The sequence below is a fragment of the Danio aesculapii genome, chromosome 11 (genome assembly GCF_903798145.1).
Source record: "Danio aesculapii chromosome 11, fDanAes4.1, whole genome shotgun sequence".
NCBI classification, from domain to species: Eukaryota; Metazoa; Chordata; class Actinopteri; order Cypriniformes; family Danionidae; genus Danio; species Danio aesculapii.
In genome coordinates, this window is record NC_079445.1 from 39,522,689 (window position 1) to 39,550,188 (window position 27,500).

General features: G+C 35.6%; 1 protein-coding gene across 2 annotated transcripts in view; it reads left to right on the forward strand.

Moving 5' to 3' along the window:
• epha8 (eph receptor A8) overlaps positions 1-27,500 on the forward strand; it is a 180,972-nt gene that overhangs the window by 96,965 nt on the left and 56,507 nt on the right. For both annotated transcript variants that reach the window (XM_056467927.1, XM_056467928.1), the window contains exon 3: positions 7,894-8,557. In XM_056467927.1, coding sequence (XP_056323902.1) covers positions 7,894-8,557 — 664 coding nt within the window. The remainder of the gene's footprint in view (positions 1-7,893; positions 8,558-27,500) is intronic.

Genomic DNA, 27,500 nt, shown 5'->3' on the forward strand with positions numbered 1-27,500 from the left:
TTGATTTGAATGTGCCTAATGTTGGAGCACATCTGATCATTTCTGGAAGCTGATTCCAGCAGCGAGGGGCGTAGTAGCTGAAAGCCAATTCACCCTGCTTTGACTGAACTCTTGGAATTTCTAGTTTATTTGATCCTAAAGATCTGAGTGATCTGTTAGGTGTGTATTCAGTGAGCATATCTGTAATGTATTGAGGTCCTAGGCCATTTAGTGATTTATAGACCAGTAATAATACTTTAAAATCTATTCTGAATGTAACTGGGAGCCAGTGTAAAGACCTGAGGACAGGTGTGATGTGCTCTGATTTCCTGGTTCTGGTCAGAATTCTGGCCACAGCGTTCTGGATGAGCTGTAACTGTCTGACTGTCTTTTTGGGGAGGCCAGTGAGGAGGCCGTTACAGTAATCCACCCTGGTGCTGACAAAGGCATGAACAAGTTTCTCTAAGTCTTCACTGGAAACAAAGCATCTAATTCTTGCAATGTTTTTGAGATGATAGTATGCTGATTTACTAACTGCTTTGAAATGACTATTGAAACTCAGATCTGACTCCAGAGTCACACCAAGATTCTTGACCTTATTTTTTGTTGTTTGACATTTAGAGCCAAGGTACGGATTGGAACAACGGTATTGGATTAGAATAACGGTATACGGTATTGGAACAATTTATATTCCAAATTTTAAGTTGGTATCTCGAAACATGAGCTTTCAGTGAAATGTTGTTTGCCCGCAGTACCAGCCTTCACCACAAGTTGACAATCAGTTCATATTGGTGGCTGTATGAAGGTGCCCCCTATTTCTATCTTGTGTTTTGAGGAATATGAACCAAAATATGCACAAAAGTATTGTGACTGGTAAAGTCAGATTTAGGAGGTGATCTGAAATATAATTTAAGTGTGAGTTCAGTGAGCATCTTTTGATATTTCAGGACTCCCCATTCATTTAGATATTCATTGCCGGCTTCTGGGTCTCTGCAACTCTCACATGGTCGCCCACTGAAGCTAAGCAGGGCTGTGCCCGATCAGTACCTGAATGGGAGACCATATGGGAAAGCTAGGTTGCTGCCGAAAGTGGTGTTAGTGGGGCCGGAAGGGGGCGCTCAACCTGCATTCTGTGTGGGTCCTAACGCCCCACTATAGTGAAGGGGACTCTATAATGCTCAGTGAATGCTGTCTTTCGGATGAGACGTTAAATCAAGCCTCCTAACCATCCCCATATCATAACTGGCTTCATCACTCTGTCTCATCTCCACCAGTAAGCTGGTGTGTGGTGTGCAGTCTGGCACAATATGGCTGCCGTCGCATCATCCAGGTGGATGCTGCACACTGGTGGTGAATGAGGAGATTCCTCCCAATGTGTAAAGCGATTTTAAGTGTCTAGAAAAGCTCTATATAAATGTTATTATTATTATTATTATTATTATTATTATTATTATTATTATTATTATTATTATTATTATTAGATAGGACTGGAGCTGTATCCGAAAACAGCCACTATTTCCTCACAATAATCATGTTTATGACAGATTTATGACAAGTTTCGTTGTCCTGGTAATATCAAGTTGTCATGACAAAGACATCTCAAACAATGTAATCTTTGCATTTAAAATATATACGTAATTGAAAAAATATAGCATGATACTTAATGATAATTGTCATAACGATGCATAAATTGCCTCATTTTCATGATGTCATATCATGATTATATAGGTATCATGACAGTCTTATAAAAGTGTTAAAAGACATTTATAATTTTAATCGTCATTTTCTAAAAAATAAATAAATATAAAAATAATAAATGGCAATTAGGTAATCAAAAAATTACTTTTGCTGCTTGTTCGAACTACTTTTATTTCAAGAGTTCACACTTAGATATTGCTTGATGATGATAATAATAGGCAAGGCAAGTTTATTTATATAGCACAGTTCGTACACAGTGGCAATTCAAAGTGCTTTACATAAACAGGAATAAAAGAGACAAGTATATAAGAAAAAAAATAAAGACAAAACAGTATAAAAACAGATTAAAATGTGTTAAACAGGTTAAAAAATAACGAAGAAGATAAAAACATAATAGTGTGATCTGTCAGACATAGCGCAGTGCTCATTCAGTAAAGGCACAGCTAAACAGATGTGTTATCAGTCTTGATTTGAATGTGCCTAATGTTGGAGCACATCTGATCATTTCTGGAAGCTGATTCCAGCAGTGAGGGGCGTAGTAACTGAAGGCGGATTCACCCTGCTTTGACTAAACCCTTGGAATTTCTAGTTTATATGATCCTAAAGATCTGAGTGATCTATTAATAGCAGGTTTGGCATGCTGTCCTAGAAGAGAATCCTGAGCTCTGAGATAATTGAGCCCAGGGCTCCTGCCTGATCAATTAGCATGTAAGGGGGTCCGAGATCAGGTAGGTCTTGAGAGCTTCCCCCGGAAAAGGAGGAGATAGGGTGAAAGGGTGGATTCTTCCGAAACAAAGATAAGGTAGTAGGGTGAAATCAGCCTATTTATTGTAGATTTAGATCAGAGATGCCCTAACTAGGGCCAGCAGTTGGCCCATAGTAACCTTTGATTTGGCCCGCCATACCGTCGGAGAGTAGGAGAAGGTTGCGGTGAATGCCTTTACCAGAGATCAGAAATTCTTTATTTTTTATATATAATTATTTTTGGGGGTTTTCACCTTTAATGGACAGGACAGTAAAGAGTATTGAAAGTAAAGCATGGGGAGCAGAGAGGGGAAGGATTGGCATAGGACCTTGAGGTGGGAATTGAACTAGGGTCGCCATGAGCACCTGAGTAAATGTAACAATTTAATCGGATTATGGTCATAATCGAACTAAAGAGAAATCAGATTAAGACGTGGAGTATGAGAATTTTAGTCACATTATTGAAGTGCAGTGGACATGTAAATATAGTGTGGATAGTCCACAAACACACGCACGCACGCACGGCTGTTTGACACTATTCTTTGCACCTACCGAGTCAGTGAAGGTCCACAGACACCTGCATCGTAAAATGCAGAGTTTTTCTTCCTTCCATTCAGCATGCGGTATGAACTTCCATTAAAACAACACTTCCAGCAATTCATAGTTATATCCAATATCTCGTTTGTCATGGGGGTATGCATGAAATGTTCCCGAATGAAAGTGAAAGTGCCAAACTGTAGTTAAAGTCGACAAATTAAAAATAAAACACCTGACATTACACGAAACGCCACAGGACATGCGAATAGCACGGTGATGCAATGAGGTTAATTGAATTATGCACTATAACAAAACGGTATCATGAAAGGAACATTCAAAAAGCCACTCATGTAAACACCACAATCATGTTATTGTCTTATTCAGATTAAGGCAAATAATTCGATTACTGGTGTCCATGTAAACGTAGTCACTGACAAGCAAATCAATAAAGAAGTTCAATATAGAATGTAAAAAATATATATTCAATAATTAATACGATTCAGATATTTTTAATATTCATTTTTAAATCTTTAGAAATTAGGAAATTACCATGGCAACTTTAATGTAAAAGGTTGGTATGTTTACCTTTGGCCCACCACCCTCAGTCATCTTTGATTTTTGGCCCTTCATAAGAAATAGTTTGGGCACCCCTGGTTTAGATCAATCTGATTGGATTATCGCTGATTACAGATGAGAGACCAGCTGCGATCAATCATATCACATGCTCCTCTTGAAATTAGTTTGTAAAACCTCACAAAATGAGATGAAACAATACAATTCTTATTTTTTTTTTGTGGGGTCAGCTTAACTTTTATGTTCGATCCACTTAAATTTGTTAAAACGATTAAGGTAACTTAATTGGGTCAAACTTTATTTTGATGGTCTGTTTGTTGAATTTAAGTTACATTGCATCTACATGCCAACTAATTCTCATTAGACTATAAGTAGACTGTTAAGTGTTGGGGTTAGGGTTAGTGTAAGTTTACTTGCAAAGTTTCTTATAGTGAGTTAAATGTCTGTTGAAGGAGCAGTATCAACAGATAATAAGCAGACAGTCTACTACTCAAATGAACCATCAAAATAAAGTGTTGCCCTTAATTGATTTCTGTTGGGACAACATGAAGGAATTGAGTGGATCCCTGCATTTTTTACAGTATTTGACAAAATAGGAAATAATTGACAATATTTTAGTTTGAATTTTGCAATAATTTAATCATAACTTTATAGAATACATCTACTATTAACAATTTCCTCAAAGTAGTTCCGGAGAAACCCCAAAAATGCAGTCTCTTATTTTATTTCTTAAAAGCTTTTCATTTGTTACATTTAATTGCAAATGTCACGCTGTCCCACTAATTGAGATTGATTTATTAAAAACACAATAATGAGGGTCTGATTAAGTTATGAATGTTATACTCTGATGCCCTTTTTTAATAGTTTCAATTAGGGATGATCATAAATGACCAGTTCTGCATGACTGACTAAAAAATGTGACAGATTAATGCAATCAGTTAAACACAACGTCAGAAATAATCTCATTTTTAAAGATATTTTACACGCAATTTTTTTTTACGTGTGTGTGTGCGTGTGTGTGTTTAAAACTGCTAGCACAATTATTATATGATTTTAAAACCTCAATACAAGGGGTGGCATGGTGGCTCAATGGTTAGCACTGTCTAACAGCAAGGAGGTTGCTGGTTTGAGTCCAGTGGTCAGTTGGCATTTCTGTGTGGAATTTGCGTGTTCTCCCCGTGTTAGTGCAAGTTTCCTCCAGGTGCTCCGGCTTCCCTCGCAGTCCAAAGACATGCGCTATAGGTGTATTGGATTAACTTAAATTTGCTGTAGAGTCTGAATAAGAGAGTGTATGGAAGTTTCCAAGTGCTGGGTTGCGGCTGGTAGGACATCCGCTGTGTAAAACATATGCTGGAATAGTTGTCAGTTCATTCCGCTGTAGCAACCCCTGATAAATATGAGACTAAACCAAAGGAAAATGAATGAACCTCAATACAAGCTCTGATATTAAAAACAGCTCACTCTACTGTAGTTAATTGAACTTGATTTAGTTAGTTCTTTTGTAATATTGTTGACCTGTTTGCCATTGTTGGTACTAGATAAAATTCTGGTCATGGACTGCTTCATCCACATTGATCAGCATTTCCATTTTTCCGCTCCAGGCTCATGATATGAATCTTTAAGTTCATTTGCAACTCATAATAAAATATTTATTCATGCCTGATTATTTGCATTGCCTAAAAAAACTGCTTAAACCGCATAAAACCCTGCCATAAATAATGAGGGATTTCTGAACATTATTATGAAAATGCTAGCCACATTCATCATGATATTAATCTTACGCACCGCAGTGCATATGTAAACGTTTTAAAGCAGCTCTCATGCACATTGCTGTAAACCGTGAAATCCTGTTGAAATAATAATGGGCAGATTTATAAGAATCTTCATGTAAATCCACAAATAAAGATGTGTTAGTACTATTATTGTATTTGGGTTTTTGTTCATGATCTGCAATTTTTATTTTTATTTAATTGTGTTTCATTTAGAGGATGCTGTAATGCATCACTGCTTATTAGGCTATTTATTTATTTATTTATTTATTTATTTATTTATTTATTTATTTATGTAAATGTATTTTATTTTGCCAGTATTTCTTCTAATAATGTTTAGATCACTATTTACTATACATTAGGATTACTATAAAAACTACTTGAATTTGCAAAATAAATATTGTGTATTTCTGTTCAAATTGAATTAGATTATCTTTGTTTATATTCTCTTTTTTTTTCAAATTACACATTTATTTATTTATTTATTTACTTTATTTTGACAATATTTCTTGTATTAAATTTTTTTATGTTCTCTTTATTTTTAAAGTTTATTTGTAAACCTTTGTTGTTTTGTAGTTTAGTTATTGTGTTTGTATTTGTCTGTTTATTTTTGTTTAGTTTCTGTTATTTTAGAACTTCAACCTAAAAATGTAAAACAAAATGATTAATGCCGCAGTCACACCAGAGTTTGTGCGTGCGAAATTCTGTTGTACGGCGCTGTGAAAAGGGGTGGGGTTATACAAGATGATTAGACATTAAAAAAAAGCAAACGATTGGTCCATGTTTTAAATTTCTATAAAGAAAGGTCATGTTTTGATCCTCGATTGGTCTCATGTGATTGGCAATCATGTGATGTGATTTCGTAGGTCAGAGTTTACCAAGCTTGAACTTTCCAACACAGCAAACTGTGAAACTTGCCGCACAACCTTGTATTTCCAGTCTGACGCATTCGCATGCGCATGAATAGTAGTCTATGGGGAGGAAAGTGCAGCTTAATGTCTACAACTACATTTTTTTTACATTTATTTATTTATTTATTTATTTATTTATTGATTGATTTTGAAAATATTTCTTCTATTAATGTTTAGATGTGCTAAATAAATATTGTCTACCTCTATTCAAATTTTAGTGATTTTTTTTTTGTATTATATTTTCTTTACTTTTAAACTTTTTGTAAACGTTTGTAGTTATTATTTTTGTATTTTCTGTTTTTTATATTTAGGTTAATTTATTTTAAAACTTCAACGTAAAAATGTAAAACAAAATGAAAAATGTCTGCAACTAAATCAAATAAATCAAGGCTTTTTTGAATTTATTTGTTTGCTTATTTTTATTTATTTATTTCAATCTTATTTTATTTTCTATATATTCGACAATATTTTAGTTTTATTGTTCTATTAATGTTTAGCCTAAATAATTATTGTGTACTTCTGTTAAAATATAATTAGATTTTTTTATATATTCTTTTTTGTTTTTGTAGTTAATTTTTTTTGTCTGTTTATTTTCTATGTTTAGGTTTTTTTTTAGCTTTAACTTCAAAATGTCAGAAACGACATGAAATTAAAAATAAAACATTTAAGAAAATATAAAAAAATATTTATAAATATTTTCATTCGTTCTGTCGTTGGTTGGTTCGTTCCTTCGTACATTCATTCAATCGTTTCATCCTTCGTTCCTTCACTCCTCCCTTCCTTCCTTCCATCTTTCCTTCCTATGTTTCTTCCTTCCTCTCTTTCTTCCTCCCTTCCTTTGTTCCTCCCTTCTTTCCTTCCTTCCTCCCTTCCTCTCTTCTTACCTCCCGTCCTTCCTCCTTCCTGCCCGCCTTTCTTCCTCCTTCTTCCTTCCTTCCTCCCTTCTCTCGTCTTACCTCCCTTCCTTCCTCCCTTCCTGCCTCCTTTCTTCCTCCCTTCTTATCCTTCCTTCCTCCCTTCGTTCTCCTATCCTCCCTTCCTTCCTTCCTTCCTTGCTTTCGTCCTCCCTTCCTTCCTTCCTCCGTTCCCTCCCTTTCTTCCTCCCTTCCTTAATTCCTACGTTCCTTCCTCCTTTCTTTCGTTCGTTCCTTCCTTCTTCCGTCCTTCGTTCCTCCCTTCCTTCCTTCCTTCCTTCCTTCTTTCCTTCGTTCCTCCCTTCCTTCCTTCCTCCTTTCTTTTCTTCGTTTGTTCATTTCTTCCTTCATTTCCTCTTTTGTTCCTTCCTTCCTTCCTTGATTCCTTATTTCTTTCCTTCATTTGTTCATTTACTTTATTTATTTTATTTATTTGTGTATTTATTTATTGTCCAATTTAGGTGATGATTTATGTTCTTTAATAGATTATGTTTGAGTTAATCTACTCAAACTCGTTCTCTTTGCTTGTATATATATAATTTTTTGTATTATTTTTCTTTTTCTTTTTCTTTTTCTTTTTATTATTATTCTTTTTTGCAGAAGTTCTTACATAAAAAATTTTTTTTGAGATAATGATTTATTTTCTTTGGCAGATTTAGTTTAAGTACACAACAACAACCCTCATTCTCTTTCCTTGTGGTTTTTAATTTCAAGTAATGAGTTTAAATAACAACCTTAACCCTCATTTTCTCTCTCTATCTCCACCAGTGGGATGCGATCAACGAAATGGACGAGTACTTCAGCCCCATCCACACGTACCAGGTGTGCAACGTGATGAGCCCGAGTCAGAACAACTGGCTGCGCACCAACTGGATCCAGCGGGACGGTGCACGGCGGATCTACATCGAGATGAAGTTCACCCTGCGCGACTGCAACAGCATGCCAGGCGTCCTCGGCACCTGCAAAGAGACCTTCAACCTCTACTACTACGAAACAGACCGGGACGTGGGCACCAGCATCTGGGAGAGCCAATTCTCCAAAATCGACACCATCGCTGCAGACGAGAGTTTTACCAATGTGGATCTGGGAGTGCGAAGACTCAAACTCAACACTGAGATCCGTGGCGTCGGGCCGCTGGGCAAACGCGGCTTCTACTTGGCCTTCCAGGATATCGGAGCCTGCATCGCCATCGTGTCAGTACGGGTGTATTATAAACGCTGCACGGGAATGGCACGTAACCTGGCCATCTTCACCGATGTGGTGACTGGTGCAGATTCGTCCTCATTAGTGGAGGTTCGGGGTCAGTGTGTGGATCACGCCGAGGAAAGAGACACACCTAAGATGTACTGCAGTGCTGAGGGCGAGTGGCTCGTTCCTATTGGACGATGCGTGTGCAGCGCTGGCTTCGAAGAACATAGAGACAACTGCATTGGTGAGTCTAGCACATTTTTGATTTTTTAGGATGTTTTTAACTTTATTGGGATAGGAAAGTTTTCCCAGTGATGGGTTGCAGCTGGAAGAGCATCTGCTGTGTAAAACATGCTGGATAAGTTGCCGGTTCATTCCGCTGTGGCGACCCCAGATTATAAAGGGACTAAGCTGAAAAGAAAATGAATGAATGAATGAATGAATGTGATAGGAAAGTATTGACTAATGCAATGTTTCCCAACCCAGTTCCTGGAGGCACAGTCTTGTTGCCTTTCCAAGTTTTAGGAAACTTGACTTCTAGTAGATCATTTGGTATCAGAAGTGGCTTATATGAAAGTTAAAGGCCTCTAGATTACGCTTATTTTGGCAAAATAAAATATGATCATGCCTTGATTTTTAATGATTTCATTAGGACAGTAAAGTCTGACTTTGCTTAGACAAAAGTCCTGTCACTTAACAGAAATAATGTCCAGTATAGAATATAAAGTCATGCTGCAGTGGAAAAAGAATGAATATTGTGTATGACTCCCATGAGCTTGGAGGACTGCAATGGCATCTGGAATGGCAAAGAAAGCATTCTTGCAGGACTCCCAGAGTTCATCAAGATTCTTTGGATTCATCTTCAATGCCTCCTCCATCTTACCCCTGACATGCTCAATAATGTCCATACTGGTGACTGGGCTGGCCAATTCTGGAGCACCTTGACCTTCTTTGCTTTCAGGAACTTTGATGTGGAGGCTGAAGTATGAGAAGGAGCGCTATCCTGCTGAAGAATTTGCCCTCTCCTGTGGTTTGTAATGTAATGGGCAGCACAAATGTCTTGACACCTCAGGCTGTTGGTGTTGCCATTTACTCTGCAGATCTCTCGCACGCCCCCATACTGAATGTAACCCCAAACCATGATTTTTCATTCCCCAAACTTGACTGATTTCTGTTAGAATCTTGGGTCCATGCAGGCACCAATAGGTCTTCACCTCACGTTGTGTCAATTGTATTGTCACACTGCCTTCGAAACATTTGTCGGTCATAAAAAACCTTTGAATCTTCTTCAGTTTTTCGCATCCGAAAAAACACTTTGAGGTGTGTTTTGACAGTTCAGAGTCACCGTGCAAGCAAAAGGCAAAATACAGAATGCCGTCACTTGAATCTTCCATACAGTTAACATTAAGATTGCAGCGCTAAGGGCGAGTGGCTCCTTACTGTTGGACGATGCGTGTGTAGCACTGGCTTTGAAGAACATAGAGACAATTTATTTTATTTCTTTTAATAATGTTTATAAATAAACAAATATTGGGTACTTCTACACAAGTCTGGATACCTGAAGCACTATTTGTTTTTCCACATTATGTGAACGTCCCCCTTGTTTAATTTAATTTAATTTAATTTAATTTAATTTATTTAATTTAATTTAATTTAATTTAATTTAATTTAATTTAATTTAATTTAATTTAATTTAATTTAATTTAATTTAATTTAATTTTCATTTCATTTTTTAATTTTGTTTTATTTTATTATTTTATTATATTTTTTATTTAATTTTATTATTTTATTTGTATTTTATTTAATTTATTTTTTATTTTAATGTTTACATTTATTTTAATTTAGATTAATTTAATTATTAAATTATTTTATTTTATTTTATTATTTTATTTTCATTTATTATTTTTTATTATTATTTAAATTTAATATTTTATTTGTATTTTATTTCAATTATCTTAAAATTTAATTTTAATTTAGATTAATTTAATTATTTAATTATTTTGTTTTATTTTATTTTATAATTTTATGTTTTCATTTGTTATTATTTTTTTATTATTATTTAAATTTATTCATTTATTTTTAAATTTAATTTTAATTTAGTTTAATTTAATTATTTAATTATTTTGTTTTATTTTATTTCTTCTATTAATGTTTAGACATAAACAAATATTGTGTACTTATACAAGTTGGGATACCTGAAGCGCTAATAGTTTTTCCACATTATGTGAACCTCCCCCTTCACAAGCAATAAATTACTATCTCCTGCTGATTGCCAAGTCATGGGTTTGGTGATTTCTCATTTTTTAGCCAAAAAGCCAGATGATTGTTTTAAAACAAGATTACATTTTAATATTTAGCATTTATAAATGGCTGGTTAATGTTTGTGTAATTACAGTCACTGCTGATATGTTGAAATTTCAAATCAAGTGTTGAAAGTTATGCTGATCATTATTTAATAGACATTATGCCATTTTTACTATACATTATATTAGTGTTTAACTATTTAAAATTGCTGCTAACTTTATACATGTATTCGCCATCTCAGTTTTGCACTTCTCACTGCACTGCAATGATCAGCAGCCACCGACTGTATATTCCACGGGATAGATGACTAAATGCTGCAGAATTGTTATTAATTCAATTCCCCTCGTGTTGCCCGTACGGCGACGCGCTCTTGTTTTGAACGTATTACTCAAACCGTCACAAACTCATACGCTGTCAGGTAATTTTCTGCTCGATCTGCGGCTAATAGCACTCACGGCAATCCATTTCTTTTGCTCCGGCTCCTTCCTAAAGTGCTGCGGCTGTCTGCTCGAGTCAGAAAAGGTTAAGTGTCTGAGCCGCAGTGGTGTCCAAACTGGGTCGCTGTGCTAATTCTCTCTGTGAACGCGGCCTCTTCTAGTCACGCACATCTCAGGGACGCCGCTGTTGGACAATTCCAGAAATAAAAAAGCTTAGTTTACCACTCGGGAGGCCTCGGGCGCAGAGCAGGTGGAAGGATTGCATGTCGTGGCCAATAGAAATGTCAAAAGGCTTCACGTTTTTCTTTAACTGATGAACTCAAAGCAAGACCCTGCAGGCAAAAATGTAGTGTTTTTTTCATGCACATCTATTATAAATTCAGTCTGATTTAAAAAAGCATCCAGAATGCACTTTTAAGCGTTTCTTTTGTCAGACTTTATCAGGCTGTGTCTGTAGATTTAAATTGCAACACTTTTATGAAGGCTGTTTACTCAAAAAAGGCAAAATTATATGAAAATCAGCAACACTTAAATTAAACTTTACAGTTTTATTCATGTTTTCTGCACTGTTTTTTTTACAGAGGCTTATGTTCATTCAATATTTAACTGATTACAAACATTTTATTTATCAAAAAAAGTGTAAATGTGGCTGTTTGCAGTATTTTCTGATATGTATTTTTAAATAATATATCTTTTCTTACAGAATGTTGAAACTGACTTCATCTTATGTATGGATGTATTGTAATTGAATGTAGTGTATGCGAATTACTGCATATTTGGCTCACAATGGCTCATTTGCATAATGAAATGTATTATTTTAGAAAACTTGCTTTGTAAAATATGTTTACAATTCTTGAAGGGATATTTCACCCACAATGTTAAATTTCCTCATGCTTTTTTCCAAGAAATTCTGAAGAAAAAAGCAGCCATTAACATCCATATTAGTAACAAAAAATACTAAAATGAAAGTCAATTGCTGTCTTTCCAACATTCTTAAAAGGCACCTATGGTGAAAAATCTGCTTTTCAAGCTGTTTGGACAGACATATGTGTATGTATGGTGTATAGACCGTCATATTGGGGTGATATAAACACACCCAGTCCTTTTTTTTTTTTCAATTTAGCAACATAAAAACGGTGGATTAATTGGAGCAGTTTTCAGACTGACTTAAAATTTACTTTACGTAGGAGTGTGGTTCCCCAGCCCACTGAATTGACTGACAGCTGAGCGTATTAACATGTCCCGGTAGTCACGTGTATAATCTTATAAACAAGACCAGACGTGCGCAAAGCAACCGGGAATAAAAGATCTGTTCAGTTTTCTAGGATCATCAATCATCATCAAATGTGATCAAGAGTGAGTTTCACAAGTTTAAAATGTTTTAAAACAGAGCACGTGTGTAATGAATTACAGTGATTTACTTCAGCTTTACTTCATCAGCACAGCGTGTCAGAACAATTATAAAAGTAGACGCTTCAATCCCGGTTTGTGGACGTTAAATCAGGTTTATTTTGTACATTAACATAACAGATATCCATACAGCAGTGGAGATTAACCTGTAGCCTGTCACATATGCGTGCAAAAAGAGTACAAAGCTAAACATGCTCTGTCTGTGTGTGTGTGTGTGTGTGCGTGTCTATCTGTGTGTGTGTGTGCTCGCGTGAACTTTGTGTGACTCATCTATTCAACTGCACAACAAATACTCATTGGTAAAGTTCTTACTGTAGTATTTCTCACAAACGCTACGTGAAATCTGCTTCCTTTAAGTCTGTCGGTTGTCTGACGCAGCCGAGGGAGGAGATTAAGGCACGTAGAAATGGTGGGTGGGGAGGACTAGCCTTAAAGGCGCAGTACGACAAAACAGCCCCCTAGTGAACAAATGTATAAAATAGAATCTTGCAAAAGGTATAATGAAAAATCTGATGGGTGTTTTGAGCTGAAACTTTACAGAAACATTCTGGAGACGCACAACACTTATATTAAATCTGAGAAAGGGCTAACCTATTCTTATATCCTTTAAGAATATCTTTTCTTTGTGTTTAAGTTATTTTACAGTTCGACGTGACAATCGTGTATATTAAAAAGAAATTCATACACGGAGAGTCTCAAAACCCTTTTGTAAGAGGAACTACTTTTTTTGTTATTCATTATGAAACATCAATATCTGTGCATTGTCCATTAATATAAAAGCTTATCAGATGTATAGGTGATGTGAAGTAATATAAATAATGTATAGTTTTATACATTATATTTATCTTTTAAAAATAGCTTACATTAGCCAATAAAACACAAGGTAGGTCTACTGGGCAAAAGGGGATGCCTCAGACAATTTTAGAAGCTGTCATTCATTCATTCTCACCATATTCAAGGTCTTGGTCTCTTGTTTATGCTAGCATCCACATGGGATAAAAGAACGGCATCTTATCTCTGTCTTTCGTGAAGTGCAGTTGCCGTTTAATGTATAGTAAATCGGACTCATTTGAAGTAGTGTCGCTGCGCAAAAAAACGTTATGAATGCATGCTACATTTCCGACTGCACAGTGTGTTTTCTGTTTCTTATAATGCACAGAGTTTTGAGGTAAGGGACGTTTTCATTTGCTGTTCACTGACAGTCGGACAGCTTCATCCAGTTCATCAAAACTCCATCTTTTAAAATTGAAATCGAAAGCTGAATAAAACGCTCTCCTCATTAAGCCGGCATATCAGCACGCTGCTACATTGAAAACATATGATTCGATTCACTCCTTCGGATTGGTTCTCGGGATATAGCGGCTTTTGATGTCAAGGACAAGTGACGTTTAGCGGCTTTTACCAACAAACTGTTATTTCTGAATGCGCTGATGCTGCGATTTTTAGATCATTTTAAGCAAATCTATTTGTAAAACGTACTACTTGCCTAAAGCATCCACTCAATGTCATTAGCTAATTTTTGGCAGAAGTGGCGTTTAGCGGGTTTTGCATGTGAACTCTTTATATTTACACACACACATACTTTTTATAATAATAATAATAATAAAAGGCGGATCATTCCACTGTGGCGACCCCTGATTAGTGAATGGACTAAGCCAAAAAGATAATGAATGTTATTTCTGAATGTGCTAAAGCTGCGATGTGGATGATTAGAATGATTAGATGAACAAATTCATTTGAAAGTGAGTTTTTTTCCTTAAAACAAGCTAAATAACCTACAGCTAAGTAAAAATAATGTTGTTTTTTTAAAACCAAGAACAAGATAATTTTACACACCCAACCAGCAGATTATTTAGCTTGTTCTAAAGGGAAACTCACAAAATTTTCACTGATTATTTATGAAAACAAAACAAAACAGATCTTTAAACTAGAAACAAAACCAAATTTATAATAGGATAATCGTTTATTTGCAGTGTATGGTGATCACTGTTATTTTTTCTCTTTACTGTAAAAAAATCTGTTAATTAACAGCACATTTTGTTACTTACAATGTTTTCCCTTTATTTACGGTTGTAAATTGCGTTATGGGATGTTGAGCTCTGCTCTGTCGACTTTTGATGTTGAAAATCAACTCCGTAGTTTAACAAAGTGTCTTTTATTGACATTTTAATAGTTTCAAATAATATAATGTATAAGAAATAAAATCGAGAGGAATAAGCCTGTAAAATAACATTGTGCTGGCTGTTTATTACAAGGTTTTCGTAGCGTAATATACAACACCAACCCGCATAATATATCAATTTAAACTATTAAAAAAATATTAAATAAAAGTCCCTTTTTTGAACTTGTCAAGGTTAAAATGTATTGGAAAAAAAGATCAAGGTCTCAAAATGCAACTCAAAAATAAAAAGCATAAATAAATGGGGATTTTTATTTATTTATTTTTTTACAGTGTGTTCATCTGCAGTGTCTTGTCTTAAGTGCTGATCAAAACAGTGCTCTGTCTTCACATCTCACTCCCGTCAGCTCTGTTTTGGGTTTTCGGTGGCAGCCGTTGCTCCCGGGCCTTCCGGTCCAGCGTGAAAATGCTGGGAAAATATCCATTTCAGAGGAGATAAGATGCTTCGTGCTCATTGGGGTAGCAGGAGCCTTGTCAAATCCACTCCATTTGGCAACTTGATTTAACCTACTTAGATTCAAGGGAGAGCGTCTTCTCCACATGTTCAGCCGCTGCTGAGGGCAAACTTATTCATGAGCGCTTGTAAACAGGCTTCCATGCAAAACAATCCCGTTTGGGTGATGCTGTGCTGGGGTTTACAATCAGGAGATACTCTTCTGCACTCACAGAAATAAAGATACATAAGCTGACACTTATGAAAATAGGAAAAAGAGGTGTGTGTTAGTAACTTAAAAATTCAAGAATTTGTACGTTTTAGGTCCTAATATGTACCTTTTAAGGTTCCAATATGGACCCTTTAGGTATAAGTGTGTACTTTTATAGTGACAGCTTTTATACCTTCATTTTTTTTAGGTGTTGAACATTGGGAATTTTACATTTTGAGACAAACTGTGATTACAGTATCAAAATATTGGTCGCACTTTACAATAAGGTTTTATTAGTTAATGTATTTACTAACATGAACTAAGTATGAACAATACTTGAAAGTGGCTAATCAAATCAGTTTAAGCTAATCCAAACAACATTCATTCATTCATTTTCTTTTCGGCTTAGTCCCTTTAATAATCCGAGGTCACCACAGCGGAATGAACCGCCAACTCATCCAGCACGTTTTACACAACGGATGCCCTTCCAGCTGCAATCTATCTCTGGGAAACATCCATACACACTCATTCACACTCATACACTACGGACAATTTAGCTTACCCAATTCACCTGTACCACATGTCTTTGGACTGTGGGGGAAACCGGAGCACCTATAGATATCTATATCCGTGTAAACGCAATATCACACTTGTAGAAGTGCGATGTCGGTGTATATCGCCACTGATGTGACCTTAGGGTCCCGGTGCCTCTATACAGCCACATCGCACTTCTATAAGGGTGATATTGCGTTTATACAGTTCGACCGACCAATTGTGTATATTAAAAATACATTCAAACACGGAGAGTCTCAAAACCCTTTTGCAAGAGGAACTACTTTTTTCCATTATTCATTCTCATCTGCAGCTGATGTCACAACAGCAGAAACCGTTGCTACTTCACAAACTTCACTTTAGAGCCAGTGTTTGAAGAATTAATATCTAAAGTGATGACAAAACAGGTGATTTTGCTCACATTTTAAGATTGTAAGGCTGAACAGCATGAAATGTCATCAGTCTACAGAGATTTCCCACTAGTTCTCTGTTGTAATCGGGAGATCACAATATTACTATGGTATAAAAACAGCAGTAAAACATACAAAAGAGAGAGATCGAATTAGAAAGTCATTTACCTGTTTAAAATATTTTAGAAATATTTGAAACAGCAAAAACAATTCACAATAGCGCTAATAATTTTAACTTCAACTGGATATATACGATTCCATTACTGTGGCAAAGACTTTTCTAAGCAGAAATCCAGTTTAAAGGCGCATCCTTTAAGAACGTCTTTGAAACACAATAACAAACCGTGAAAAAGATTGCCAGTGCACAAAGCGCCGTTTAACAAGAATGCCGTGCATTGTCCAAGTCGAGATAGCGCTTCTTCATTGTGACGGGCTCAGAGTTCACAGCTGTTTATTGAAGTCTTTTGTTCGTGGTGGAGTTTTGTTAAAAAGCCTCGAAGTCTGACTTCCTAACATTTCTGACATTAGCTGATTTTCAAAAGCTACTGTACATTGTTGAAGAGGCCGGCTTTTCACAATCCCAGACGCCAATTTATCCACTTTTCATGCTCTCACAGATTATAATTATAAACTCCTCCATAAAATCTCGCGTGTGCCTGTGATTGTTCGACATCTCGCTGCTTTCACGAGGAGATTTCACAACGCTTTAGACTGTCACTCTTAGATAATGATATTTATTTTCTGACAGCGTGCAATCCAATGAAGAGAAAGAAACAGAGATGTGGAGTTTTAATATATATTACTTTACATCATATGGCTTGAAGCAGGATTAACTAAGAAGACAGATTGGATCTTGTCATGTATAGACAGTAAATAATAATTCTCCAAACAGGGAAAAGTATGATGGGATTTGAGAGATGTGAAGAATGTGGCTTTGTACAATGGAACCAATTGGTTAGGTGTAACTTGCTTAGATCACGCAAAGTATATTAATATTGGGTTTTGCTTTATAAAAGCATGCTTATATGTTTTATTAAGCTGGAGTTGAATGTAAAATAACAGACACAAAATTTGGACTTGTTCTTTAAGGAGTTTATCAGGTTTAATAAAAAATTGGACTCCGCTACCACAGAAAATAAATACATTGATTGACTTATTGATTGTTTGATATTAGTTTTTTATTTTAATAATTGTATTTATTTATAAATGAATGAATGAGTAAATGAATGAAATATATAGTGTATGTTTCTTACATTTGGACTGTTTTCATAAGAATTTTTTTTTTTCCTTTTTTTATTTATTTAAGTAGTCGAGAAACATACATTAATCAACATAACTTACAACACAACATAAATATAAACAGTGCTTTAACATTGTGTACATATAAACAAAGACAAAAAATAATATACAATAAAATAAAATGAAGACAACATCAGTATAAGCAAAACCTGTCAGCATCATTTAGTCCAGTTACAGTTACATTTGGCTTTGGAAATAATTTGTGAAAGGACGCCACATGGCAGTGAACTTGGACCCGGAACCATTTAAACTGAGTCTTATTTTTGCAAACTAATGAAATGCAACACATCATTGGCCCACTGTTTAAAAGAAGGGGGAAATGATTGCTTCCAATTGATTAGGATCAAGCGTCTTGCTAAGAGAGAAGTAAAGGCAATGCAGTCCAATTCACTTTTTGACAAATTGTTATTTTCATATACAATACCAAAGACAGCAGTTAAGGGATTTGCAAAAACATCTTTACAAAATATTCTGGAGTAAGATAAAAAAATCTTTGACCAAAATACAGATAATCTGGGACATGACCAAAACATATGGGCTAATGTAGCAGGGGACTGCTTGCATCTTGTACAGATGGGGTCAACAGAGGAATACATCCTTTCCAACTTGGCCTTGGAAAGATGAAGTCTATGTACCACTTTAAATTGAATAAGGCTATGTCTAGCACAAATAGAGGATCTATAGATTCTATATATAGCCTCATTCCAGTCCTCATCGTTTTCATGAGAATTTAATACGTTTTTCATATTTGGTTAATTAAACTTAAACACATTTTTGAATGAAAATCTAATATTTAGATTTTTTTTATGACTTTATTTTGACTTGTAATGAATAAGATAAAAAGAATTCATGCTGCTAATTTGCAATAGTTATGTTTTCCCATGAAATTGAGTTTGGCAATCTCAAGTTTTTATTTATTTTTTTATTATAGTCATCAAAGCAAATTTTCAGATTCAGGACACTTTTAATTCAATGTTTTACTCCAGTTGTGCTGATGGTCTCATTGTTTATGTAAAATAAAGTGCAACAAGACTGTAATAATCAAGAATTCTGTAAAACTAATATTGTGGAATACACTTACAATGTAAATAAAATAACTGTTTTCTGTGTGAAACGATTCTAAATTGTAGTTTTTAGTAATAGTAAAATATGTACTGTAGGATTCATAAATTTGGACTGTACAGTGTTTTGATCCATTTCTCAGTGAATTGACAATGTATTTTGGTGCATTAAAACAAAAACAGATTTAACATATATATATATTTATTAAAATAATATTTTACTCACCAAACATATTTAGAAATTTAAAGATAATACAATTGAATTCAAGCAAAATATCGCAAAAACAAAGATGTGCTGCACCTGAAACTACAGATACTGGAAGCCTGTGCTGGCATTTTTCCTGCGGTGTTGCTATCAGTGTGTGAAGAGTGGGAGAAGAGGGTTGCATTGACAATCCAACACAATGGGCAGCACATTGAACACATTTTATAAGTGGTCAGAAACTTGTAAATCACTCATGAAATTGTGAAATTCCCAATACGTTTGTTGTGTCAAATGACCCTCTTCCTATTGAAAAAACAAAAGTTGGATCCAAGATGGCCGACTTCAAAATGGCTACCCTGGTCACCACCCATCTTGAAAAGTTTGCCCCCTCTTTTCATATATACTAACGTGTCACAAACAGGACGTTAATATCACCAACCATTCCCTTTTTATTAAGGTGTATCCATAGAAATGGCCCACCCTGGAAATGCCAAGCACTGTGTTCTAGTGTTCCAGTGGGGTTAAATGTTGAAATGGTAAAATTAAGATTATATGTTATAATTTCTCTTCAGAATTAAACGTGTTATTGAATTAAATATGTTTTATATATATCCTGCATTTACCATGTTTTTATTTACTGGGGAAGTCTTTGACATTTTGAATCATGCATGTGCACGTCTGTACGTGCCTGATTTGAATTGTCAAAGATCTCCCCAACAAATAAAACATGGTAAATGCAGTAAAACAATAGTAAAAATAATGTGAATGTGAAAATTAAAGCGGTAATAATTACAGTAAAATAAAATGCACTATATGACAAATCTATTGACATGGATATTTTCATCAATGAAGAACAAATGTGAAAACACTCTCTATTTGACATCGCTTGCTACTTTTCTGAACCCAATACTGCCGACACAACACAATCTCACGGCAATTCGTAACTTTTTGATTTAGTGGCTAATTCGTATGAATTCGTACGATCTAATTTGTACATTTTCGTACGATTTGCTCATCCCCCAATGACGGTTGGGTTTAGGGGTGGGGTTAGGTGCCACACCTCCTTTTTAAAATCGTATAATTTCGTACGAATGAACTCGTACGAATTTGTACGAATTAGCCACTAAACCGACAAAACGTACTTACGATGATTTCACTTGTTTTCTAATGACAGAAAAAAAAGTTTAATTTTCAGTTGTGTGTGTGTGCATGTGTGTGCGTGTGTGCGTGTGTGTGTGTGTGTGTGTGCGTGTGCATGTGTGTGTGTGTGTGTGTGTGTGTTTAAAATGTCAAAAATTTTCCCAATGAAAAGCATGGTAAATGCATGTACAGTAATATAGTAAAAATGTGGTAAAGTTTATCATATACAACAAATCCTTTTACATTCATTCAGTCATTACTGACATGTTACAATGTGATCCAGTGTTGTTTTAATTTAAAATATTATATCTCTTTTTATTATTTTTTCACCCTAAGTGAGCAACACATTTGAAAACACCATATTTGACATCGCTTGCTACTTTTCTAAACCCAATACCTCCGACATGATTTTATTGGTATTCTAATGACAGAAAAGTCCAAATAGAGGCAATGTTTAGCATTCAGTAACACAACTTAAACTGAATTAACAACTCTTACATGTCTGCAATATCAAAGTTAAAATGCAAAAAGTAATTTACAGTTTTTACAGCCACATTGTATGTCAAAAACGGCAGAACAATAGCAGCCGACAACACATTGGTGGCCCTGATAACAAACCCAGATATACAGCGCCTGCAAAAATGAAGAGAATGAGGATTTGCATGAGGGTGGAGTGGAAGGGGTGGACCGCTAATTAGCCTTTTTTGTGTCTTAGCCGGCCGTTCATTGTGTACAGCGTGAGGGTTTTCTGGCCAACATATTGCACAGGGATTAAATGAGGAAAACAGGGAGCTCCAGTGGACGATATTAAAGCCCCGCGCGCCATTGTGGACATGCTGTTTAATCTGTCCAAACACCATGCAGGAATAGTGCTAGGAAAAGAGCTTTTTTTTTCACGATGAACCCACAAATTTTATCTCGACAAGACGGAGCTACAGCGCGTCACTCACATTGGTATCAGAAATGGTCTGGAAACAGTCGTGCGGACAAACAATAACTGTGTTTATTTACTCCGTCTGTATTCTGTATTGTAGTTTAGAGATTATTCATTCATTCATTTTCTTTTCGGCTTAGTTCCTTTATTTAGCAGATGTCGCCACAGCGGGATGAACCGCCAACTATTCCAGCATATGTTTTACACAACGGATGGATTTCCAGGTGCAACCCAGTATTGGGAAACACCCATACATTCTCACACTCACACACACGCTCTTACACTACAGCCAATTTTGTTCATTCAATTCACCTACAGCGCATCCCTTTGGACTGTGGGGGAAACCGGAGCACCCGGAGGAAACCCACGCCAACACGGGGAGAACATGCAAACTCCACACAGAAATGCCAACCGGCCTCGAACCAGCGAGCTTCTTGCTGTGAGGCGACGTTGCTAACCACTGAGCCACCGTGCCGCCCTGCATTTATTATGATGGTTTTGAAAATAGCTTCACCGTACTTCCCCCTAGATTTCTTAAATGTTATATTTCTATATGCAAACAAGGCAGGTTTATTAATCATCATGTGCTCATTTGCATAGATTACAAGCTCAAAAAATCTGCATATTTGTCAAAAAAAAACAGACATTTGTTTCAGGTTTATTGGATTCATGTTGTCAAATTGAAATTTTGAATTTTATATAATATTAATAGATCTATCTATCTATCTATCTATCTATCTATCTATCTATCTATCTATCTATCTATCTATCTATCTATCTATCTATCTATCTATCTACAGTATCTATCTATCTATCTATCTATCTTACTATCTATCTATCTATCTATCTATCTATCTATCTATCTATCTATCTATCTATCTATCTATCTATCTATCTATCTATCTATCTATCTATCTATCTATCTATCTATCTATCTATCTATCTATCTATCTATCTATCTATCTATCTATCTATAGTATCTGTCTGTCTACCTATTTACCTACTTTCAGTTTCAATTAATTTAATAAAAGGGTCACAGTGTAGACTCTAAAAAGTTATAAAACATACGAACTAATTATTTTAATAATCGATTAATCTGTCGATTATTTTTTTGATTAATCAATGAATCAGATAAAAAAAGAAAAGCATTCATTTCCTACCCTTTGTTCAAAATCAGAACTAAAATCTTTAGAAAGTGCTCAAACATGTTGTTCTTGAACATACCTGAGCTGTAGTAATAATAATACTAATAATATAAATCATCATTTAAAAAAAAAAACTTAGTAGTGTTGTCCTGTGTTCAATCCAAACATCTAAAAAGATCTTAAATCAAGAGACATACTAGACGCATGAAACAACAACTCAAAATTAAGTGATTGTTTGCTTAAAACCATAGACTGTAAAATATATGGACGTAGCATCCGTGACGTCACCCATAGGTTTCTGAAGAGCGCAAAAGAAGCTACAAGTAGGCGCGGCCAACCGTCACCATTTTGTTCGCGCGTCATCGCACCCACGGCGGGATACCAAACAAGGGCAAAGAGGCGGAGAGTGAGCGGAACTACATACTCCTGCTGGCACTTTGCTTAGACCTGGCAAACAGACTTTACTTTGGGAGAAACGCTTGATACTTTATTACCTGCGACTCGTTTGTGTTCTGACCACATGTGCTTGGCTGTACACTATATCAATAAAGTGTTTAGACTTTTAAGAACACTGTAGTAACACATTGAGCCAGTAAACATTGCTCTTGTGACGGTTTTCTACAGGAAGAAAACGCGAATTACTTCCAAACACTTCAAATATAGTCTGTGTGTTAGTAAATGCAAGACTATTGATGAACTCCAGCAGAACACTGTATGATAATACAGATGACTGTTCTAGAGCCTACAGCTAATCAATGTCACATTCTGGAGTGCTTTAAGGCCTAAAGAACATTATAAATGATGAATGATCTTAAATAAAACAAATACATTTATAGAGATGGTATAGAAGTATATAACTTTACTCGCATGGGAAACGAGGCCACGTGAATGGTTTGTGAGCACAATTAAGTGCACACAGCATCCCATATCATTTGATAATTGTAAGAAATAAGTCCAAAAGGCAGCTGACTGTGTAAAGCCACATAAAACAAAACAAAAATACGATGAACATGCCGAGATCAGTGGCTAATCTGCCGGATTCAGCTGAGGTGAAGTGACGGCGACCAGCGAGACCTAGCTGTCACTCAAGTGGCCACGCCCTTAATTATGCAAACTTAATATAACCTAATATAAAGGAAATGGATGAGTTATAAAAAAATTCACCCCCCTCACAGTTGTCATGGAGGGTAATAATTGCTATATGAACCAAAATCGTTCTTTGTACCAGGCTGTAAACACCTTTTTTTCTGCTGTAAAGTTGGCCATTCTAACAGTGGGCTAAATTGCAATTTGCTTTATTATGGAGCCAGGACTAGCGGAATTTTGATGAATTGCAGTTTTAGTTACTTCCGTATTGGCTTCCCGAGGGAGAGCGGGAGGTTGCCGCTTGCTTAAAACAAGCAAAATTATTTGCCAATGGGGTAAGAAAAATAATCTTAATGAGATATAATCTCAAACAGAAGTTTTAGGTATCACTTCATTTTCTCATGCCATTTTTCTCGCCTAGTCTTGATTTAAGATTTTTTTACATATTTGGACTTAAAAAAACGAGACAAAATTACTAAGTAAGAAAAGCTTTTTTGCAGTGTAGCAATAAAATGTTGTTTATACATGACAACAGATTGGAAAAATGAATGATCCAAAATAGGCAAGTGAATAAAAATGTGTCTTTAGTCTTAAAGTGCAAAGTAACTATACCACAGCTGCTTGTCTTGTTATTAACACTTTCACTGGTGAGTTTAAGAGATTCTATCAGGCCACGGGAGTGAGTTTTTGTTAGGCGACCAACGCTTTTAGTTATCGAATTTAAACGATTTAATCAATTCATTGTTGCAGCCCTACAAAATATATGATATTTCATACCAAAAATTGGTAATTTAAGGAAAAATGTCACCTTTTATCCACTTTTTTCCAAGAACATGCAATGAAATATTTAGCTCTGTAAATACTGTATTATTACTCACTGGTACTTGTTTCAGAAACAGTGAAAGCATTCAGAGGACAGACAAAAGCTGCGTTCATTTCAATCCATATCTTGCATTATAATTCATACATTGGCATGCATTAATAATGACACCGGAGGGACGTGAATGACAGTGCCGTGTTGATAATGAGAGAAATTATTAAACGCATTATATAATCCGATTTTCAGATTGCAGCTTTATTCTGCGCATCCAGTTCATTTAAAGCAAACTGTGTGAATGTGAAATCACAGGCCTGCCTCCCGAATGTCTTATCAGCGTATTTGCATTGCCATTGTTCTTGTGCAACAAACGGGCCGTGTGATAAAATCCACAAAGCTGCGGCATCACAGCAACTTCATAAGATAGATCAAGTCCATGTAAAGACTGAAGAACAAAACAAAAAAAGCACGCTCTGCATTTCTCTGGTAATTGCCACACACAAAACACCGGCGTTTTTCATTTTGGATGGCTCTTTTTTTTTTTCGTCAGCGGCTCTGTAAACGCCTCGCTCCGCGCTCTTCAATTAGACAAGCTTAGATAGGTGACAGCAATTCAATCAAACAATTAGCAGCCATTTAATGCTCATTAACAGAGACGCGTTTGTCACATTTGATGTGGCCACTGATGATGTGCTCCAAAACGCTGCTGGATTGTTGTCGTTCGCTGATTGTTGCACAATGCTGACAAGAACACCTGCTGAACGCTGAACTTTTGAGATGTTTTCCCAACCAGATTCCAGAATGAGAAATGTGATCACAGCAGGGGTGTTTTTAGCAAGTGAAATGATCAGGGGCTAAGTGATGATGACCCTGGGCTTTTGTTTTCTTTGAAGGGAGACGGGCATCAATTGTGTGGGGAGGTTTATTCTACATTCATTCATTCATTCATTCATTTTCCTTCGGCTCAGTTCCTTATTTATCAGGGGCCGCCACAGTGGAATGAACCACCCACTATTCCAGCATATGTGCATGAACCGCCAACTATTCCAGCATACGTGTCGCTGCATAACATTGCGTTTCCTGGTTTGTTTGACAAATGTGAGTACTCCGAATCAAGTCTAGGCGTAGTTCAGTTGGCCGGCCCTGGCCCGGTTGGAAGAGGTGTGCCAGAGCACGGTTCGATTGGGCTTTGGCGTTGTACCCTTGTGAGTGTAAAGCAAACCTGAATGCGAAACTAAAGACATGAAGTCACTTTTAAAGGGCTGTTACATATTGATTTATTAATCATTCTTACTTTTAAATGAGCGCAAACTGTCATAGTTTATTAAAGACACAAACCCCTTGCTGCATGTCAGCTGCACCTTCATAAAACCTCCTTATATGTGCAGGACGGTGACTTTTATGATCATTTATGAGCATCAAAAGTGGTGGAACTGTTTGGCAAAGTGTTTGACTGTGGGTCAGTGCATCCCAAACGACTAAAAATAATACAAAACAATATAGCTAAAGCAATGTCCACTGTTGTGAGCAAGAGCACTTCTCTTCATGTTAAACAGAACAGTCGCATCATCGATGACGTAAGCGTGCTCCGGCTCAGAAGGTGATGCAATGTGAGAGCAGGCTGGGGGAGAGAGGAGGGGGGACAATCGTGCTTCGGCATGGTTCAAGGCATGTCCTAAAATGGGATTGTTTAGCATACATTTTTTCAGTTCACTAAACGGAATTTATTTGTACCTGTCCAGAAAAATGTAGTTAGGGTGGGGAAAAAAAAATCAGGGGTATGGTTAGGTAACTGTTGTGGCATATTTGCCAATATCAGTTTACTCAAAATAAGGAGGCCATGAAACAAGGCCATATTCAACAGTGAAATACAGTTTGTTTTTGTTTATTTGTTTTTTCACTAAAACTAATATTCTGTAGATATTCTGGTAATGTGGAATATTTTGTAAAAATACTAAATAAATAATTTTGAATCCACTGCTTTTTTAACAGAATATTACTGTTTTATATATATTAAAAAAACAGCATTTTTCTGTAGATTAGTGCTTTTTTTACAGCAATTTTCATTTGTTTGGTTGATTTTAACCAATTGTAAATAACGTGTTGTTGTTCTGGAAACATAGCTGGTAACATTTTTAAATATCAAACTTAATATAAATAAATAGACATTTTTTAATAAAAAATAAAAAGCAATTTGCAGTTTGTATAAAGAAAAGTGTTTTTTATCAGTAAAATACTGTTTTTTATTTCACTATAACTGTAATATTCTGAAAACTTTTCTGTAGAATATGGCTGTTTTTACAGCATTTTTGTTTCACATCATTTGTTGTTTTTTAACTAATTGCAAAAACATTTTGTTGTGAACATAAAAGGTAACATTTTTAAATGTCCAACTTGAAAGATTTTGCACCGAAAATGGTGAATAATATTACATATTTTATTTAAACAAGTATTTATTTATATTCTGAATAAATTTTTAAATATTCAGATAATATTCAGAAAACTTAGTTCAGAATACACTGCTTATTTTTCAGAATATTACCATTTTATTTTTTTTAAATGTTCAATATGGCTGTTTTTTACAGAAACATTTCACAGTATTTTAAATTGTGTTGTTTTTAATCAATTGTGAACGTAAAAGGTAACATTTATGTATATCCAACTTGATAGATAGATAGATAAACAGATGGATGGATGGATGGATGGATGGAAGTGACCTTAAAATTCGCGACCTTGCTGTGAGGTGACAATGCTAACCATACCTGCCAACACTCCTGTTTTTCCCGGGACCCGGGACCCGCCACCCTCCCGTTTATTATTTTTCCCGGAAAACTCCTGTAATTTTACCACCTAACCCCCCCCCGATCCTTTGTTTTTTGGAGCAGACTATAACACCCCCAGATCGCCTTTGATCGCAGTGGTTGCCCGAAACTCCATGCATAGTACAGTAACTTAGATGGGTTATTCAGACACCTCGAATTTTCAGATACAAATTTTGGCAGGTATGGTGCTAACCACTGTGTCACTTCGTAATACTATATCTTTTAGATAATTAAATAAAAATATAACATGTATAATCCAAATAGATTTTGCAGTTCGTATGCAGAAATGCTTTTCTGCTAAGCTTATTGCACCAGAAATGCAGAATAATACTACATATTTAATATAATTAAATAAAAATACAATATGTAAAAATCTGAATACATTTTAAAGAATGAAAAATAAAAAGAATTTTGCCGTTTGTATAATTCAGAGATGCCCAAAGTAGGGCCTGCGGGCCGAAGTTAGCCCATGGTAGCCTTTGATTTTTGCTCTCTGTCCCATCTGAAAAGAGAGTGAGAATGAGAGGGTTGGAGGGAATGCCTTTGACAGAGATTGTCATTTCGAATTTAACACATCATCTTGTTTCTTAGTTTTATTTCTGAGCTACAAAAAAAATTAAATTAAATGATTCAGTTAAATGTTGTAAATGAATCAGACTTTTAAAATGTAAATACTGTCACTTGACAGATATAGAGGACAATGCACAAGACATCTGCGAGCAAATCAAGGCAGAAGCAGCTC